This window comes from Notamacropus eugenii, chromosome 1 (assembly GCF_028372415.1).
Source record: "Notamacropus eugenii isolate mMacEug1 chromosome 1, mMacEug1.pri_v2, whole genome shotgun sequence".
NCBI lineage: Eukaryota > Metazoa > Chordata > Mammalia > Diprotodontia > Macropodidae > Notamacropus > Notamacropus eugenii.
This window is the reverse complement of record NC_092872.1, coordinates 117,320,436-117,335,695: the sequence shown is the minus strand read 5'-3', so window position 1 is coordinate 117,335,695 and position 15,260 is coordinate 117,320,436. Positions and strand designations below refer to the sequence as shown.

At 37.4% G+C, this 15,260-nt stretch overlaps 1 protein-coding gene across 2 annotated transcripts in view; it reads right to left on the bottom strand.

The window, feature by feature from the left end:
• Positions 1-15,260, bottom strand: part of TEK (TEK receptor tyrosine kinase) — a 135,484-nt gene that overhangs the window by 77,402 nt on the left and 42,822 nt on the right. Inside the window, exons 3-4 of one of the 2 annotated variants that reach the window (XM_072612487.1) lie at positions 5,432-5,542; positions 1,606-1,758 (exon numbers count right to left, since the gene is read on the bottom strand). In XM_072612487.1, the coding sequence (XP_072468588.1) occupies positions 1,606-1,758; positions 5,432-5,542 (264 nt within the window). The remainder of the gene's footprint in view (positions 1-1,605; positions 1,759-5,431; positions 5,543-15,260) is intronic. The other variant, XM_072612498.1, reaches the window with a different exon arrangement.

Sequence of the window (15,260 nt, the reverse complement as noted above, 5' to 3'; positions counted from 1 at the left end):
ATAATGAGTTAAAAGCAGAGCCCAGATTTCATATCCAAATGCCCTGATTCCATTTCTTCTGTTCTGACCTCTATCTTGAGATCTATAGTTATCTATAGGACATCTTCAACTGAGATATCCCAAGAACATTCTAAATTCAAAAGCAACCATACTATTTTCCCCCTAAATCTATTTTTCTTTCTAGTTGAACACTTTCTATGGCTCTCTATTTGTAGCCTTCTTTGACTCTTCCCTCTCACTCACTTCCTGAGAAAGTTCTTTTGAATATCTCTATGTCCACTTAGTTGTCATGTCTTGCATTTGTTCCCTCCTATGCAGCCATCCTACTGCTTCAGGATTACCCTCATGGACAATATCTTCCTTCCTAATAGGTCTTCAAGTCTCCATTCTCTGAATCTCCAAGTTGCCTTTCATATCACTGCCAGACTTATCTTCTCATGAATAAATAGGACTATGTCACGTCTATGCTCGAAATCCTTTTTTGTTGTCATTCAGTTCACTCATGACTGCCACTCATGATCCCATGAACCATAGCACTCCAGGCCTTTCTATTCTCCATTATTTCTCAAAGTCTGTCCAAACTCATGTTCACTGCTTCCATGACATTTATTTATCCATCTCATCCTCTGCCATCCCCTTCAAGGCTTTAACCTTTTCCAACATCATGATCTTTTCCGATAAATCTTGTCTTCTCATTACACAACCAAAGTACCTAAGCTTCAGCTTCAGTATTTACCCTTCCAATGAATAGTCTGATTAATAACTTTAACTATTGATGATTTGATCTCTTTGATCTCCAAAGGACTCTCAAAAGTCTTCTCCAGCACCCCAGTTTGAAAGCATCAATTCTGTGCCACTTAGCTTTCCTTATAATCCAACTCTCACAACCATACATGAATACTGGAAAAACCATAGATTTGACTGTACAGATCTTTGTCAGTAAAGTGATATCTTTGCTTTTTAGAATGCTGTTCAGATTTGCCATTGTTTTCCTTCCAAGGAGCAAACATTTTTTTTAATTTCATGGCTGCAGTGATCACTGCAGTGATTCACCATCTATAGTGATCTTTGGGCCCAGGAATATAAAATCTGACACTGTTTCTATTTCACTTCCCTCTATTTGCCAAGAAGTAATGGGACCAGTTGCTATGATCTTAGTTTTTTTAATGTTAAGCTTCAGTCCGCCTTTTACACTCTCCTCTTTCACTCTCATCAAGAGACATCTTAATTCTTCTTCACCTTCTACCATCAGAGTGGTACTATCTGCACCTTTCTGGTTTCAAAGTCAGCTCTCTGTCTGCTACACCAAGCTGCCTGTTGCTTTTTAGCTAACTTTAGCTATATGAGAAACATATCTATAATGCTAATTTTTTCCATGGAATCAGGAATGGAAAGGAGTTTCATTGGTTCTAATGTTTATTTTATCTATAATTGAAAGTCACAATTTAGGAGTAAGAAGAGCTGATTAATTTGAAGAGTTGTGCAGGGCTTAACAATGTGAATCCATTGTGTCTAACTATACTTTAGACAGTCAGGAAAACAACTACTGAACCCGTCTTGAACCCACAGTGCCAAAAACTAGCAATTTGATGACTAATAACTTACTTCGAACTATCAAACGAGTGAAGGCTGAGGTGAAGAGATTTCCTCCTATATACCTGGCTGAGTAGACACCAGCATCCTGAGGCTGAGTACTCTTCACATTTACTTCCAGCATATCAGGTACTTCATGCTTAGGTACTGAGTGAATGAAAGATCCTGGGAAGAGAGAACCACAAAAAATTTTGGTGGGGCACAAAATAGGTAGTAACACTTACCTTTTCCAGGCTCTCCAACAGTTTGCTCTAAAAAAAGTCATATACCTATTAATGAAAACACATGGCATCATGTTGTCAATATGGGAAAGAATGAGAATATTGAGTAGTTTTGAGTAGTACTTAGAGTAGAGAAATGCTTCCTGCAGTACATTTTTTTAAAAACTCTTGTCTTAATATACATCAAACCGGATGAGCAGTTTTATATACAAAAGAAAACAAAAAAGAGATGAGCAATACATTTATATTAAGCTCTCTTTATCTTTATTGTCTACTGTCAATCATGCTTCTAATTCAGTGACTCTCATACAACTCTCTTCATTTTTTTCTCCTAATTTCATTTTTGGAGTCTTCACTATCCATGTTGTCAACCCTTTTAAGCAACCCAACCACATCTAATTCTTCCACCCACCCCACTAGAGTTACCTCCTTTTCCATTCCACTTTAGACACATAACAACACTTCGTGCCCTGTATTTTGCAGTTTACTAGATCCTGAACTTTAACATTCCCCTCTACAACCACAATTTTTCCTTATTCTTTTTCCATTCACACTATGCCTATCCTTTTTCCTTATTGTGACCTCTGGTCAAGTGACATATCCCCATTTTCCTATTCCATCTTCTCTACTTTAGCATCATTTGCCTCAATATCTGTTCCTGGCCACACCATCAGTTATACTAATGTTTTACTAGCTAAGGTCTTAGAATCATTTGCCCCCTAAACTGCCACCATTTGTGATCTGAAAATCTTTACTCCATCTCTGTTTTAATGACTTTTCCCCATGCACCTGGCATACTACTTGGCTTTCTAAGTTTATTACTTATATAATTTGTATACTATAGTTACCTGTCTTAGTGAGTTATTCCCCTGCTATGAGGGCAAGTATTTATGGGAATACTCAAAGATGATTCTCTGAAAAAGGACTAAATCATATATAAACTTTATACTTCTTCCATAACAATGTTCTCCATACAGTAGGTGCTGAATAAATATGTGCTTCATGAAAGAACAAATTATTTAATGAATTTGAAACTATTTTTGACAGAATTAAATGCTGCCTCTTCTTGCTTATCTGATTTATCACTAGAGAATATGGAAAAATGATTGTTCTAAATAAACATTATTTCAAAATTAAAGCATTATTTGCCAGAAATAGATCTATGCAAAAACATTACACACACTGACTTTTATAATTTCTCTCCTTCTTCCCTATAGTTTCAGAGGATGAGACAGTCTTCTTCCTTGTCAATAGTAACCCTTCCACTAGTGCCCTTGATGTTATTTCTTCTAAAACTTTGCTTTGCCAGTCATCTCCTTTTTCTTTTTATCTTTCTCTTTTACCTTGCTTCATCTTCATTTTCTCTTTTCTCTTTCCATATAGACTGCCTCTTTTTAAAAAGTATGTATTAAATTTAACATGGTAGTACTAACATTGCCCTGGTTGTTTATTTCCTTTTGAATTTCCTTATGCTCTTCTATCTTTTGAGTATTATTAAAATATTTCATTAACACTCCTTTCTCTCTTTTTCTTTTTGTACTTTTCCCTGAAACTCTTCCCCTGAAAAATAAAAGCCTTAGCAATAAAATACTCATACAAAAGAAAACCAAAGATGTGTGGTCTGAGGACATGAGCAACTACATCTCAAAATAATAATAAGAAATTATTAACAATAATATGAAATGTCACTCCAGTTTATTAACAAAATGGCAAACTTAAATCAAAACCTATCTAAGGTTTTACTAACCAACATATCAACCAAGTCTGGCATCATATGTAGAGTTTCACATCCATAATCTTCTTCCTTCCCAACTTTTTGAAAAAAGATTGAGAGATATATTTTATTTTCTCTTTTTTTGGACCAAACTTGGTCATTATAATTTGACAGTATTCAATTTCACTTGTCTTTTTCTGTTGCAAATTCTAGAGAATTGGCAAAGATGAAAAAAGTTCAAAATCATCAATGTTGTGAGGTTGTCTTAGAGCTAGAAACTGGTCTGATCATTCTACAAAACCATTTGGAATGATGCTAGCAAAAATTACTGATATCTGTATTTTTTGGCTCAGAGATCTCAGTACTAGACATATACACTTCCAAGGAGGTTAATGATGAAAAGAAAAGCCCTATGTAAACCAAAATATTACAGCAGCACTTTTTGTAGAATTAATCATTACAAACAAAGTACAGTAAATGCCCATCGATTGGAAGATGGTTAAACACATTGTGCTACACGAATGTTATACAGTATGCTTGTGCTGTAGGAAATGATAAATATCAAAAATATAGAGAATCATGGGAAGATTTATGTAAACTGATGTAAGAGAAGTAAGCAAACCCAGGAAAACAATGAACTACAATAGACTAAAACAGTGTAAATGGAAAGAACAACAGAAAAAGACAAATGAAATTGAATACTGTGAAATTATAATCACCATGCTTGGTCCAAAAAAGAGAAAAGAAAATATATCTCTCTCAATCTTTTTTCAAAAAGTTGAGAAGAGAGAAGATTATGGATGTGAAAGTCTACATATGATGCCAGACTTGGTTGATATGTTGGTTAATTTAACAAAGTGTAGTGTTTTTCGCTCTTTTTTATTCTTTGTAATAAGGGATATAGGAGGAGGAGGAAGAAATAAGTGATGAAAAAATCATTAATATTTAACTAGAAAAATATTATTATTACTGTTGTTTTGCCTTCTAAATTGATATTACTGCAAAGCATATTTTTCAAAGTCTGAATTTAAAAATTTAACATTGACAGTTGAGTACTCGGGTCTGCTTTTCCTACATCCACTTCTTGTCTGATATGGCAGACAGTATTGCATTTCAGAAGAAATGGTCTCTCCTCACCACTACAAAGTCAGAAGTAAATTTTAAAAACTTCTTTGACACTCTCATGAATCTATGATCTCACTAAATGTGGTTATTCCACATAATACAGTTTATTATTGCAGGTCACAACTTATCCATATCTACTTAACCCATATGATTCTTGTCCTTTTCTTTAAACAAATTCTTTAGAGAGACTTTTCTCTGCTTCTTTTAATGAGTTGGAGATATAAGCACAGCACTGGGACTGTCTATCATAATATCTGACATTTTTAATGTACATCTGACCCATCTTCTTCTCTAGTCATGTTTCTCTTTGATGATGTTTCTCTATATGTGAACATCTTCTTGGTGATGTATTGCAATCTACTTATGCATCTTTCCATCATTAATGCATCTTTCCATCACCCTTTGGGTCACTAACAATTTTGGCTCTTTTTAGATTGCTGTGCTCCACATAGCATGACCAGAATACTTTTAGTGTTAAAAAAAAAAAAAAGATTGATCCTTGCAGCAGAGAGTAGCTTGGTATCATTGAAAAGACTACATACAGATTCTACTATGACCTCTTATGATATCGATCTCTCAGTATACTAATGGAGAACAAACATTGATTAGTTCTACCATTCCAAAAAACTTCATATACAAATAGGCAATGGATTGTGTCTGGGGTCCAATATTCAATCTGCTGAAGTAAAAATTTAATCATCAGGTTTACCATGGTGATATTTTGGGGTTTTTTGTTCCATTTTTGTTTTGCCCAAATAGATATGAAAGTCCTACTTACCATTTTTGTAAATTACCGCATCTTCTTCCTTTATTAACACCTTTTTGAAGGAAATATTCACATCATCACCCTTGTTCACAGTCATAGTTAAAGTATCAGGAAGGAAGGAAGCTTCAACAACACAAAAAAGGTATCTAAATTAATACCATATTTACTCCAAAAGACATTTGAACTTTTGATCTTAGGTATACCATATGAGTAATTCCAAGATTTAAATTGTTGGACTCATTTGTATGAAGTGGAGCGTCTTGATAAATAACCCTCATTCTGGTCTCTCAGTTCATTGGATACAGAAGATGCTAAAACTTAGTTGTGTGACCTAAAGTAGGTCACTTAGCCTCTTCATCTCATTTATAATGGAAAACAATCATTCTTAGCACTTTCCTCTTTCTCATATTTGTGAGGATAGGCTAAGAAAACAATTCACAGGTTCTTAAGATACTGTCTCTTTTTGTGAAGAAAGATCTATACTGTGATCCAGCAACCCTTATTTGCTTAGTTCAACCTAAGACCACAAGACGGTGGCTGGGGTGTAGGTGAAGGCTATGGCCATGGAATCGGGCAAATCTAGGAGATATCCTCATCACTTTGGGCACATGTTACTAGAATTAGCAAATCTAAACACCAGACTAAAGATTTAGATTAAGAGAACTGAAAAGCCTCCTAAGATTATGCTTCTTCACCGGGGTTGATGAAGGCAAGCTTCATTTAGCCAGCCACATCAGTTTTTCTTTGCTAATTTACGACCCATTGCTGGTTTCATGAGAAACCAATCTGGGATATTTAATTGTCATTGGTTCTTGCTATGTGCTTTGTTTAAATTATCTGCTCTTTTGTATGAATGTTGTTTAGTTTACTGTGGGACTTTTTCCTCCCTACATTGTATTTTAGAAAGGAACCTAGATTCCCCAATGGGCTCAGCTCCAGTGTATTTTTAACTTGGCAACTTTTAAGTATAGCTAACTTTGTATTATGAGAGGCCTATGTTCATGTGCAGGTAATTTCAACCAAATTGGGGTTTTAGCCAAATCACGGTTCAAATGTTGCCTTTCTTCCTTTTTGGTTTCTCTCCATTTTTCCTAAGCAGCTTTTCCTAAGAATCTACAACAACCTGCTGCAATAGTGCTTAAAAGTTCCCTAAGTATTGATGTCAACCTGATATTTCTGCTATAAGTTAGCATATGAATCTTTACATCTTAAGATCATATGATATTAGAGCTAAAAGAGACCGTAGAGAAAGAGCTGACCCCCTTTGGACATCATCAACCCCCACATAGACTTGGCAGCAGTCTTGAACTCAAGTCTCTCAATTTTTAATTTAATGTTCTCTCCACTGTACTCTGCTGCTATTGCACCAATATTCTTTAGGAATTGTAGGAAAATAACCAGTGGCTATAAAATTGTTAAATCTGATCATCAGTTTCCAACAGTGACACAGTAATTTAAATATATTTTAATTATTTCCAGAAGATGATTCAATTATAAGAAGTAAATTTTAATTTCTCTGTGTCTTAAGTATTTCGGGTATTATAATTGGATGCTAACAGTTATTTCAGTGTCACAAGTAGAAGAGGCAGAGAGATGGTCAGTGGAGAGAACACTGAAGCTGAAGTCAGGAAGACCTGAGTTCAGATACAGCCTCACAGTTTCTGTGTTACCCTGGGCACCTAACTTAACCTCTCTCTGCTTCAATTTCCTCAACTGTAAAATGGAGGTGAAAATAGCACCTCCCTCATAGGGTTATTGTAAGGATCAAATGAGATGATATTTGTAAAGTGCTTAGTTAGCACAGTGCCTGACATATATTGGGAGTTCCCTTCTCCTTCTCTTCCTGTAAATGCAAAGAACAATTCTACAATTGTGCCATGCAGTATCACTTTCTGAAAGATGGAATATGGATTTAAACAGTTTTGTGAATTGACATCTAAATCCTGAATTCCAAAATTGTTACAGGATCAGAGATTTAGAATTGAAAGAGACTTTAGAAACCATTTTATCCAACCCTCCCATAGATAAAAGAATTAAATGATTTGCCCAGAGTCCCACAGTTAATAAGTATGTGAAGGTAGGGCTTGAACCCAGATCTTAATAACTGCAAGTCCAGCATTCTAACCACTGTGCCATGCTGACTCACATGTGATCATGGGTTGAACGCAATTGGCCATTTTGATGAGACTCTGAGTGTCTAAGCTTCTTTAAGCCAATTGGGCATATGAATATCTCAAATGAATTTCCATAAGCAATATTCAGCAGTGAGCAGGAATACGATGTTCTTTATGATATGTTGTCATGTTATTGGTTAATATGCTCTGAGTTCTTTATAGTATTTTGCCATATAAATATGTAAAGGTACCTTCTTAGAGGTTTTCTATTTTTCCCAATACATGTCATTGCCCACTTTTTATGCATTCTTTTACTTTACCACTGAACTGCCACATTGTATACAACAGGTAATACATAAATGAATCAAAGTAGCCAGTGATTGAATGAACTAGGAAATAAATCCTCAGTTGATGTGTAATATCCACAGCTGTCCACACATGACTCAAGTACAATTCCAGATACATTAGAAACGGGCAGTACGTGATGTCATAATCTCCAGCTTGGGAAGATGAAGGTAAGTAATATCTATCAGTGTCCCTGCTCAGTGGAGTCAGGGTTCATGAAGTCTTGGATTTAGAAGCATGGCTCTGAGTCCTGGCTCCAATACTTACTAATCGTGTTGCCCAGGACAACTTCTTAACCTCTTTGGATCCCAGTTTTCTCGTTTAGGAAGTGGAAGTCATGATATTTACATTATTGTCCACACTATCAATTCTTTAAAGCACAAAATAAATATACATTACCATTATTTTTACTCCTCTCTATCAGCGGGAACAATCAAGAATTACCTTCATTTGTAGTCAGGGTAAATTACATGTACCATTGTCCAATGTCTAGTATTTAAATTGACTTGTTCAATATTTTGTCACAGAAGACAGGGCCATTCCATCTGATATGTCATACTATAGCAACTTTTTTTTTAGTTTTGATTTTGCTAATGTCTTTTATGTGCCCAAAACAATTAATGCCATTGAAAATGTAAGTAGCCATCCCTAAAGGTGTTTAGAATTCTCTTCAGCACCTCATATTGACAAAAATCTTTAAAAATTCATTTCTTTAGGTTATCCAGGATCATTTTTTATATGCAGACCAAAAAACTAAATGAAAGGCAGATATAGTGAATTGGGAAAGACTGAAATCAAACATATTATAAAATTAAAAATGGAATTCAGGGCTCCTGACTTTAAGACTTGCCTAGGCCTTAGTCAGCAGGTGCCTCTCTACAGACAACTCTGTATTAGGAGCACAGTAAATCTAGTGAACCAATTCCATAAATTTAGCTCTTACCCTACATTTCAGGAAGATGGTTTTAGAAGGCACTGACTTGTCACTTTGGCTCTACTTTTCTGGGTATGAGTTGGTTACCTTGGCATTTCAAAGTCTTGTACAAAAAGAAGTAGCTGATTTTGAAAGAAGTGTCTCTGATCAATGCTTCATTTTTCAAACATATAGAGAACTGGATCAGATTCATAAAAATAAGAGCCATTCCCCAGTTGATAAATGGTCAAAAGATAGAATGTGTTTTCAGATAAAATAATCAAAGTGGGGGGGCGGAGCCAAGATGGCGAAGTAGAAAGACGCACATACACATAGCTCCGAACCCACAAACCACAGAACGGCTAGAGGGGACCAACCCAGGGCGAATTCTGCACCCAGAGACCACGGAATATTGGAGCGAGGGAGATTTCTGCTCCGGAGAGACCTGCAAACCTCTCGCGGGGGGTCCTTCGCACCGTGGACTGGGCACCGGGACGGGGAGCAGAGGGCAGCCCTAACGCAGCCACGACACCGTGAGGAAAAGATCCGAGAGGGCTACGGGGACGGGATCTCCAGCGGCCACGCAGGTCCCCCCACCCACAGAACGACCTGCAAACCTCTCACAAAAGGTCCGTCAGGCTGCAGACGCGGAGCCCAGCCCGGACCTGCAGCGGCCGTGGCTCCGAGAGGCACAGATCTTAGAAGGCTCCAGAGACGGGATCTCCAGCGGCGGCACAAGCCCCCCCACCAACAGGTGACTGACGGGGGTAGGTGAGAGAGTCTCTTTGGCGGGTTGAGAGGGGAGTGGGGTGCCCCCATGGCTTAGGCCCCCCCAGGAGATAGAAGCTGAGAGGCGGCTACAGACAGGGGCTCCCCAAACAGGCGGGAGCCTGGATCCATTGTGGAAGGTCTGTGCATAAACCCCCAGAGGGAACTGAGCCAGAGAGGCGGCCCTGCCCCTGACCACCTGAACTTAATTCTCACACTGAATAGCAGCCCTGCCCCCGCCAAAAACCCTAAGGCGGGAAGCAGCATTTGAATCTCAGTCCCCAAATGCTGGCTGGGAGGACCAGGAGGCGAGGTGGGTGCGAGGAGAACATTCAGAGGTCAGGTCACTGGTTGGGGAGAATGCCCAAAAAAGGGAAAAGAAACAAAACTATTGAAGGGTACTTCCTCGGAGAAAAGACACTTCCTCCCTTCCTTTCTGATGGGGAGGAACAATGCTTGCCATCAGGCAAAGACACAGAAATCGAAGATTCTGTGTCCCAGCCCACCCAATGGGCTCGGGCCATGGAAGAGCTCAAGAGGAATTTTGAAAATCAAGTTAGAGAGGTGGAGGAAAGACTGGGAAGGGAAATGAGAGGGATGAGGGAGAAGCATGAAAAGCAGATCAGCTCCCTGCTAAAGGAGAACCAAAAAAATCTTGAAGAAATTGGCACCTTGAGAACTAGCCTAACTCAGCTGGCAAGGGAGGTGCAAGGGGCCAATGAGGAAAAGAATGCTTTCAAAAGCAGAATTAACCAAATGGAAAAGGAGATTCAAAAGCTCACTGAAGAAAATAGATCTTTCAAAACTGGAACGGTACTGATGGACGCTAAGGACTTTATGAGAAAGACAGATATCTCAGAACATACCGCGCAGATTCGAAAAATGGAAGATAAGGTGAAATATTTTATTGGAAAAACAACTGACCTGGAAAATAGAAGCAGGAGAGACAATGTAAAAATTCTGGGACTACCTGAAAACCATGATCAAAAGAAGAGCCTAGACATCATCTTCCATGAAATTATCAAGGAAAATTGCCCTGAGATTCTAGAACCAGAAGGCAAAATAAATATTCAAGGAATCCGCAGAACACCGCATGAAAGAGATCCAAAAAGAGAAACTCCTAGGAGCATTGTGGCCAAATTCCAGAATTCCCAGGTGAAAGAGAAAATATTGCAAGCAGCTAGAAAGAAACAATTCAAGTATTGTGGAAATACAATCAGGATAGCACAAGATCTAGCACCCTCTACATTGAGGGATAGAAGGGAATGGAATAGGATATTCCAGAAGTCAAAGGAACTAGGACTGAAGCCAAGAATCACCTACCCAGCAAAACTGAGTATAATACTTCAGGAGAAAAAATGGACTTTCAATGAAATAGAGGACTTTCAAATTTTCCTGATGAAAAGACCAGAGCTGGAAAGAAAATTTGACTTTCTAACACAAGAATGAAGAGAACCATGAAAAGGTGAACAGCAAAGAGAAGTCATAAGGGACTTACTAAAGTTGAACTGTTTACATTCCTACATGGAAAGACAATATTTGTAACTCTTGAAACATTTCAGTATCTGGGTACTGGGTGGGAGTACACACACACACACATGCACACACGCACACATACATAGAGACAGAGTGCACAGAGTGAATTGAAGAGGATGGGATCATATCTTTAAAAAAAAATGAAATCAAGCAGTGAGAGAGAAATATTGGGAGGAGAAAGGAAGAAGTTATATGGGGCAAATTATCTCTCATAAAAGAGGCAAGCAAAAGACTTATTAGTGGTGGGATAAAGAGGGGAGGCAAGAGAAAAACATGAGGTCTACTCTCATCACATTCCACTAAAAGAAAGAATATAATGCACACTCATTTTGATAGGAAAACCTATCTCATAATACAGGAGAGTGGGGGACAGGGGCACAAGCAGGGTGGGGGGGAGGATGGAAGGGAGGGCATGGGGAGGAGAATGCAATATGAGGTCGACACTCATGGGAAGGGAAAGGACCATAAGAAAATAGAAGTAATGGGGGACAGGATAGGATGGAGGGAAATATAGTTAGTCCTATACAACACAACTAGTATGGAAATCATTTGCAAAACTAAACAGATATAGCCTATATTGAATTGCCTGTCTTCCAAGAGGAAGGGGTGGAGAGGGAGGGAGCTAAAGAAGTTGGAACTCAAAGTGTTAGGACCAAATGTAATGTTCTTACCACTGGGTAACAAGAAATACAGGTTAAGGGGTCAAGAAAGCTATCTGGCCCTACAGGACAAAAGAGAAGACGGAGACAAGGGCAGGGAGGGAGGATAGAGGAGAGAGCAGATAGGTCACAGGGGCAATTAGAAAGCTTGGGTTTGGGTGGGGGAGGGGAGAAAAGGGGAGAAAATTTGTAACCCAAAATTTTGTGAAAATAAATGTTAAAAGTTAAATAAAAAAAATAAAATAAAATAATCAAAGTGATCCATAGCCATATGAAAAGAAAAATATTCTAACTCACTCTTGATTAGAGAAATGCAAATTAAAGGAACTCTGATGTACTACCTCATACCTATTAGACTGTCTAATAGGACAGACATGGTAAATGACAAGTGGTAGACAGGATGTGGGAAAAATGAGACCTTAATGCATTGTTGGCAGAGTTGTACACTGATTCAATCATTCTATAGAGCAATTTGGAGCTATGCCCCCAAAGGGCTATAAAACCATGCTTTGACTGAGCAATACCACTACTTAGATCTGTATCACAACAGAGATTTGAAAAAAAAAACAAAAAAAAAGGAAAAGGAAATACACAAAAGTACTTATAGCAACTCTTTTCTGTGGTTAAAGAATTAGAAATTAAGGACATGCCCAGAAATGGGGGAATGGCTAAACAAGTTGTGGTATGTGATGATGATGGAATATTATTGTGCTATAAGAAATGATGAGCAGGATGCTCTTAGAGAAAACCAAACAAAATTTTCATGGCCTGATGCAAAGTGCATACAAAGTAATAATATTGCAAGATGATCAGCTGTGAATGACTTCTCTATTCTTGCAATACAACGATCCAAGACAACTCTGAAGGACTTATAATGAAAAATGCTAACCATTCCCAGAGAAAGAACTGATATACTGTTAACTGATAAATTGTCTGAATACAGATTGAAGCATATTTTTATTTGCTTTCTTTATTTTTCTTGAATTTTTTTTGCCTATGTTTTCTTTCACAACATGACTATTATGGAGAGATTTTGCATGACTAAACATGTATAACATATCAGATTGCTTGCTTTCTTAGTGAGGGTGGAGTGAGGAGGGAGGAAGGGAGAGAATTTGGAACTCAAGTTTTAAAAATAAAGATTAAAAATTGTTTTTAAAAATAATGTGAAAAAATAAAATACCAAATAAATTTAAAGAAAAAAAGAAGTAGCTGTGGCATAATGGCTGAAGTATAGAAGTGGGAATAAGTGAGATCTTGGCATAAGTCTACGCCCTGACATGTAGGCTGTCCCCAAGTCTCAGTTTCCACACTGATAAAGTGGAGATGATAATTCAACAAGGCAAAATTAGCTAATGGATATAAAAGAAATTTGTTAACTGTAAAGAATATGAAACTAAAAGCTACTAGATTTTGCTTAGATGATTTCAGTTCTTATCAAAGGATAATTGCATGACTAATGCTCTATACCCTTATTTGAGAGTCTATCTTTGGATACAAAATCTTTGTTGTAAGATGCTCATATTCACAATAGGCAATTTAAGAAAAGACTTCAGCCATGCTTTCCTTATTCACCCCTGGACTTGCTCCAAATTCTCTTTCTCCTCACTTGCCTCATTACCCACTTAAAAAATCTCCACCCTGGATTCTTCATCACTTCATCCCTAGACCAACAGTTCAGTAACCAACATCTCACTCATACCTCTCTAGACCCCCTTTATTCGTTCTCTTCCCTTATTAGACTGTATGTTCCTTGAAGGTATGGTCTGTCTTATGTGCTTGTATTTGTATTCCTAGCACTTAGCACAGTTCCTGGCACATAGTGCTTAATAAATTCTTTATCACCTTTCTTTCTTGCATTCTTCTCTATTTCTCTTTCTTTCTTCTTTCCTTCCTTCCTTCCTTTCTTTCTTTTTCTTATCTATCATCTATTTATCTATCTCTCTTCAGTACAAATTTGAAGTAATCTCTTTGAGAAAATTGAGTCCATATTCCAATTTTGTTTGAATTAATGACCTGTAGTTCTTGCTTAAGCCCTTTTGATCTGGCCCCTCAGCACAGGGCCAGAGACAGTTTTTCTATATACTGCTAAAGTCAATGCCTACCATGGTATCTGACACATAGCTACTTAATAAATAAATGCTTGTTGAATCCATGAATTCCCATGCCTTGGTTCAGCTTGTTGCAGAAGAAACTAAACCCTAACTTTGGTAACAATAATCACAATATCTAGAATTTATATAGTGTCTACTATATAATAGGCACTGTGCCAAGTACTTTTTTTTATTCTTCAAATATTACTATTTCATTTGATCTTTACAACAACCCTGGGAACTGTTATTATCCTTATTTTACAGTTGAAGAAACTGAGACAAATAGAAGTTAAGAGACTTGCCCAAAGACACAAAGCTAGTGAATGTCTGAGGCTAGATTTGGTCTCAAGTTTTCTTAACTCTAGGCCTAGAGCTCTTCCTACTGTGTGACATCTAGCTGCTTCCTCATAGTAACAAGTTCTGCGACTTTGGACAAAGACATTTACTGCTCTAGGATTTGGTTCCCTCATTTTTAAAATGGACTACCTGCTTTTAAAGTTCCTATTAGCTGTAAAATTCTATGGTTTTAGAATGAAACATATATAAGGTCCAACTCTCACTTGTAGTTCAATTATTAGAAGAATCGACATTATCATGTTAACTAATGGCCAATTAAGAAATTGAGAGAGAACGTCAGTTATCTGTGACATAACTGAGCTTTTTCCATTAAAACAATAGTTACATAACTTCCAGATTTTCTTCACTGAGACCATGGAAACTTTAGCATAACTTTTTTCACACAAGCCAAACCAAGGTGACAGATGTAAGGGAAAAAAAATAGAGCTGAATTTTCAAATGTGATGGCTTTGGCACACCTAACATCCCTTTGCTCAACCTCTTTTCCTTCTTAGCCTGGTGCTGAATAGCTGCATTCCTGGGAATTTCTGGTGTGCCTTTTTCCCACTCACTCTGATGTCATTTAGAGGTGAATATACTATAGTCTTGTAAAAGAAACTTGACCCTCATTTGCAGAGATTTCATCCTCTTTGATCTAAAAATTGATTTGATGTACATTCAATTAAATTCTAGGATTTCCCAGTTAATAAGCACTCTTAGAGATTCCAAAGAAATCTACATGGAACAATGGACTTAGAGTCATAGGATCTGAGTTGGATGGCCTTGGGCAAGCTATTTAACTTCTGGACCTCAGTTTCCTCATGTGTAAAATGAAGGGGCTGGATTAGATGGATTCTAACTTTCCTTTTAGCTCTAAACCCATGGTCATATAATCTTTTCCAGTATGCATTCCCCATAGATAGCCTTATTTAAGGAAGTGAAATGCAGGAAAAATATCAGAGATTCAGTTATTTAGCTGACACTCATCTGTACTATATACTATATGTGTATATTATTATTAATAGGAATAATAATGATGATAGCTGACATTTATATAGCTCTTATTATGTGCCAGGC